Source organism: Oncorhynchus nerka, linkage group LG25 (genome assembly GCF_034236695.1).
Source record: "Oncorhynchus nerka isolate Pitt River linkage group LG25, Oner_Uvic_2.0, whole genome shotgun sequence".
Taxonomy (NCBI): domain Eukaryota; kingdom Metazoa; phylum Chordata; class Actinopteri; order Salmoniformes; family Salmonidae; genus Oncorhynchus; species Oncorhynchus nerka.
In genome coordinates this window covers 9,104,115-9,110,114 of record NC_088420.1, presented here as the reverse complement: position 1 = coordinate 9,110,114, position 6,000 = coordinate 9,104,115, and the positions used below count along the sequence as shown (strand labels likewise).

The 6,000-nt window shown below is 43.6% G+C and overlaps 1 protein-coding gene across 2 annotated transcripts in view; it reads right to left on the bottom strand.

The window, feature by feature from the left end:
- Positions 1-585: 585 nt before the first annotated feature.
- The window catches only part of LOC115120968 (nuclear receptor subfamily 5 group A member 2), a 188,110-nt gene continuing 182,695 nt past the window's right edge, over positions 586-6,000 (bottom strand). For both annotated transcript variants that reach the window (XM_065009514.1, XM_065009515.1), the window contains one exon: positions 586-2,419. In XM_065009514.1, the coding sequence (XP_064865586.1) occupies positions 2,172-2,419 (248 nt within the window). In that variant the 3' untranslated portion in view covers positions 586-2,171. The remainder of the gene's footprint in view (positions 2,420-6,000) is intronic.

Below are 6,000 nucleotides of genomic sequence, written 5' to 3'. Positions count from 1 at the left end.
ATTGAAAAATAATTTTAAAAAGTTCTACAAAAAACAAGTGTCCGAAACTCTTACACAAATATGCAAAAACATTTGAATGCAAAACAGAAAAACAACAGTTAGAATTAGAGATTTGAAGTGAGATTCCATTCTGATTTTGTGTGTCTCACAACATAATTAAGTACTGGGTAAAGAAACAAAGAACAAAACGGTATAACTGTACACTGTACTGTATAACACTGTACACACCTAAGAAAGCAGAACCACAATCTATTTCGTGTTTTTTAGTTTTTTTCTGTAAATCATTGTTTTGCAATTTTCTTCCTCACAGTTCTCTTCCACGGGACAGCTTGAACGTAAACACCTCTTGAATGATTGAATTTTTTAAATGTATATAACATTAATACTTTATATATATTTGTACATAATTTCATTCACATCTGCACGGTTAGCTAGCATGGTAATGAAATAAGGCAAGACTCACATGACTGTGACATCACAAATGTATAATACTGATAGTTAAGGTTTTGTTACATTTTTGTTTGATGTTCTGCAGCAAGCTTTGGTCTGTTCAAACTAAAGGCAGAGTTTCTCCTCCTGGGGGTGGGGGGGGGGACAACCATAATATTATTTTCTAATTACTTATCTATGGTGTGTAAAATGTGTTTTACTTATGTAAAGAACCGTTTTGGGAAGGTTGGGGGGAGATTATAGGGTGGTTACAATGAGGAGCATCAGTGACCAAGAGGAGGAAATAACTGCCATTTACTAAAATGTTGTTTTTTAAATCTTATCTTTTTTTGTTCCGTCAAGGTTTTCATACATTTTGTTCGTTGTGTTTTTTTTGTGTTTTTTTAAATATATATATATATATATATATATTTTTTTTGTACGAGGATCAAAAATGACTTACTGACCGTCATATGAGTCTCTGTCAGGGTCTGACCTTTTCAGCTGTTTTCTATTGCTGTCTGTCTGTCTGGCCTATTAGCATTGCAGACTGCGTGTCTTTGAAACAGGTGACAAAAGAGACTCTTGCCCAGCTGACAGGCTGCTCTGGGCTGCCCAATACAGTACCCAATACAGCCCAATACATTACCAACCCTGCCAACCATGGGCCAGTCTAAAAAAAGAGTGCTCCAAATTCCTTCAGCCAAAGTCCCTGCTCCCCTTTGAAGACCTCACCACAGACATCATAGGGTCCGTGATCATAAGGTGGTTGGATCTCTCTCTCTCTCTCTTCGTTGCTCAAAACCCTTTAACCCCTCTAGGGTAGGGGGCAGCATTTGGAATTTTGGATGAAAAGCATGCCCAAATTAAACGGCCTGCTACTCGGGCCCAGAAGATATGATATGCATATAACTGGTAGATTTGGATAGGAAACACTCTAAAGTTTCCAAAACTGTTAAAATAGTTTCTCTGAGTATAATAGAACTCATTTAGCAGGCGAAAACCTGAGAAAAATCCATTCAGGAAGTAGTTTTTTTTGTTGGTTTTGTAGTTTTCTGCAACCTCACTGGATGTTGGCCAGATGGGACGCTAGCGTCCCACATACCCTAGAGAGGTTAACAGTGGGAGAGGTTTTTACAATACTCATTGGTTTTGTTCCTTCAGTTGGTCCTTGTATCACCTTGATGGTTTGTATTTTTATTCAAAGCAAACAAAAAGGAATCATCCATGTCCCATGAGACGAATGGACAGTTCTCAAGAATTTCAGCTGTTTCTCTCCGTCTTTGGAAGCTTTACCCAGAGCTCCAGAAGCATCTGTCTTAGAGTGAAGAGATGTGTGTGTGTGTAATATATATGCATATTGTATGAATTTGAACGTGTGAGTGTGTGCCTTAATGTGTGTATATTTGTGTGTGTACGTGCGTGTGAGTGCCTAAATGTGTTTGTATGTGTGTGTTCGTGTGTGTGCGCGCATATGTGTGTGCACAGCATGTGTAAGTGTGGGTGTCCATTTCTGCATGTTCTTTTGCCTGTGTGTGAGTGCCAGGATGGTTGATCGTTACGATAAATGAGAAGAACGGATGCCTCCTGCCCCAGAATCACTAAGTCTAACTTTAACATGGGAGGAGTCTGTTCTGGGTCGGTTTCTGTTCTGCAGGCAAGGACTTGGGTCTAAACCAACAAAACAGAGTCTGTTCTGAGTCGGTTTCAGCCAAATGATCAGGATCCCATCTGCAGTCTCATCAGGCTCTCTTGGCGTGTAGCATCTCGATGAGCAGGTTGTTGCAGGGCACGTCTCCGTTCAGGTGCTTGTAGTACAGGTACTCCTCGGCCTGGAGGCTGATGGCCCGGATCTCAGGCAGCCGCAGGAGCAGCTGGCCAAACCTGTCTGTCTGCTGGGGGTAGTTGCACATGACGTAGTCCAGCAGCACCGCGTTCACTTGTTCCTGGACGCTCTCCACCAGGTGGAAGTTCTCCAGGTTCTTCACGTCTGGAAAGAGGAAGAGTTGGAGAATAGGAAACGGTGGTTAGCATGTTGAGGAACTGAAATTGTCAATATCCACAAAAGCAGAGTGGTTTTGCGTTTATCAATTATTTCTCAGACGCAAGATTAATAAAAAAGAAAAACCTGCAGACATCACATGATGCCCTTAGACTGAGTTTAGGTAGTAAAAAAGTGCCCTAAACATACACCTTAATGAAAGTATTGAAGAGGCTACCATGTCAGTCACGGAAAGTAGCCCAAAAAACAAAATGGACGACATCACAACATTATGCTTACATTTAGTTCACATAAAATGTAGATGAGATGGACATTTTCAAGCCTTAGTAAATGCTCTGATCAAGAGACTGAAACAAAGGGGGCAACTTGGTACTCAGCATGATTTTTAATCAAAGACCGAATTAAAAAAAATATATATTAAAAATTCACACCCCCTGTATATTTTCCCCTCCGGATCCTCACGAGAATAAGATGGAAAGAGAATGAAATGAGAAAAAAAAACTTTTCCTTTGAGAGTCTCTACCCAGGAGTATATGAATTATTTAGGTCAGCATTACAGCCAATCGCCTTCTCTTTAAGACTCATCATTCCCCATTTTAAAACGAAACACCTAGACAACTGTACTCATGGAGTTGCATTGTATGGACATGTCAATGCCCCTGTGCACAAGATCGGTGTGGAAGAACTTCACTGGCCTGCAAAGAGCCCTCACCTCAACCCCATCAAAAACATTTGGGATGAATTGGAACGCCGACTGCGAGCCAGGCCTAATTGCCCAACATCAGTGTCCGACCTCACTAATGCTCTTGTGGCTGAATGGAAGCAAGTCCCCACAGCAATGTTCCAACATCTAATGGAAAGCCTTCTCAGAACAGTGGAGCCTGTTATAGCAGCAAAGGGGGGGGACCAACTCCGTATTAATGAGCCCACTCAGGTTGAGCTCTGGGAGGCCCTGTTCTCTCCGTGCTAATAGAAAGTGATGGGGTTGTCATGTTGGGCTGAAACACACACTAAGAACAGCCCTCCAACCCCGCCCAGCCAACACTACTGAACCAGCTGACACACACACTAAAAACGGCCCTAACACCCCGCCCAGCCAACACTACTGAACCAGCTGACACACACACTAAGAACAGCCCTAACACCCCACCCAGCCAACACTACTGAACCAGCTGACACAAACACTAAGAACAGCCCTAACACCCCGCCCAGCCAACACTACTGAACCAGCTGACACACACACTAAGAACAGCCCACCCCCAGCCAACACTAACACCCCGAACAGCCCAGCCAACACTACTGAACCAGCTGACACAAACACTAAGAACAGCCCTAACACCCCACCCAACAAACACTACTGAACCAGCTGACACACACACTAAGAACAGCCCTAACACCCCACCCAGCCAACACTACTGAACCAGCTGACACACACACTAAGAACAGCCCTAACACCCCACCCAGCCAACACTACTGAACCAGCTGACACACTAAGAACAGCCCTAACACCCCGCCCAGCCAACACTACTGAACCAGCTGACACACTAAGAACAGCCCCCCGCCCAGCCAACACCCCGCCCAGCCAACACTACTGAACCAGCTGACACACACACTAAGAACAGCCCTAACACCCCGCCCAGCCAACACTACTGAACCAGCTGACACACACACTAAGAACAGCCCTCCCACCCCGCCCAGCCAACACTACTGAACCAGCTGACACACACACTAAGAACAGCCCTAACACCCCGCCCAGCCAACACTACTGAACCAGCTGACACACACACTAAGAACAGCCCTAACACCCCACCCAGCCAACACTACTGAACCAGCTGACACACTAAGAACAGCCCTAACACCCCGCCCAGCCAACACTACTGAACCAGCTGACACACACACTAAGAACAGCCCTAACACGCCGCCCAGCCAACACTACTGAACCAGCTGACACACACACTAAGAACAGCCCTAACACCCCGCCCAGCCAACACTACTGAACCAGCTGACACAAACACTAAGAACAGCCCTAACACCCCGCCCAGCCAACACTACTGAACCAGCTGACACAAACACTAAGAACAGCCCTAACACCCCGCCCAGCCAACACTACTGAACCAGCTGACACACACACTAAGAACAGCCCTAACACCCCGCCCAGCCAACACTACTGAACCAGCTGACACACACACTACTGAAATGATCAGCCTCCTTGCTACTGACACACACATCAAGAGTCGGCTTTCTATTCCGCAACAAAGCCTCCTTCACTCACGCCGCCAAACTTACCCTAGTAAAACTGAATATCCTACCGATCCTCGACTTCGGGCGATGTCATCTACAAAATTGCTTCCAACACTCTTCTCAGCAAACTGGATGCAGTTTATCACAGTGCCATCCGTTTTGTCACTAAAGCACCTTATACCACCCACCACTGCGACTTGTATGCTCTAGTCGGCTGGCCCTCGCTACATATTCGTCGCCAGACCCACTGGCTCCAGGTCATCTACAAGTCCATGCTAGGTAAAGCTCCGCCTTATCTCAGTTCACTGGTCACGATGGCAACACCCATCCGTAGCACGCGCTCCAGCAGGTGTATCTCACTGATCATCCCTAAAGCCAACACCTCATTTGGCCGCCTTTCGTTCCAGTTCTCTGCTGCCTGTGACTGGAACGAATTGCAAAAATCGCTGAAGTTGGAGACTTTTATCTCCCTCACCAACTTCAAACATCTGCTATCTGAGCAGCTAACCGATCGCTGCAGCTGTACATAGTCTATTGGAAAATAGCCCACCCATTTTCACCTACCTCATCCCCATACTGTTTTTATTTATTTACTTTTCTGCTCTTTTGCACACCAATATCTCTACCTGTACATGACCATCTGATCATCTATCACTCCAGTGTTAATCTGCAAAATTGTAATTATTCGCCTACTTCCTCATGCCTTTTGCACACAATGTATATAGACTCCCCTTTTTTTCTACTGTGTTATTGACTTGTTAATTGTTTACTCCATGTGTAACTCTGTGTTGTCTGTTCACACTGCTATGCTTTATCTTGGCCAGGTCGCAGTTGCAAATGAGAACTTGTTCTCAACTAGCCTAACTGGTTAAATAAAGGTGAAATAAAAATAAAAATAAAGAATAAATAAAGGTGAAATAAAAATAATAAAAAATAAAAACACACGCACGCACGCACGCACGCACGCACGCACACACACACACACACACACACACACACACTGTACTAGAGCAGTGCAAGCGCATCATAGTCATCATCATAGAATCATCATCATATAATCATCATCATATAATCATCATCATAGAATCATCATCATATAATCATCATCATATAATCATCATATAATCATCATATAATCATCATCATATAATCATCATATAATCATCATATAATCATCATATAATCATCATCATATAATCATCATATAATCATCATCATATAATCATCATATAATCATCATATAATCATCATATAATCATCATCATATAATCATCATATAATCATCATATAATCATCATATAATCATCATCATAGAATCATCATAGAAT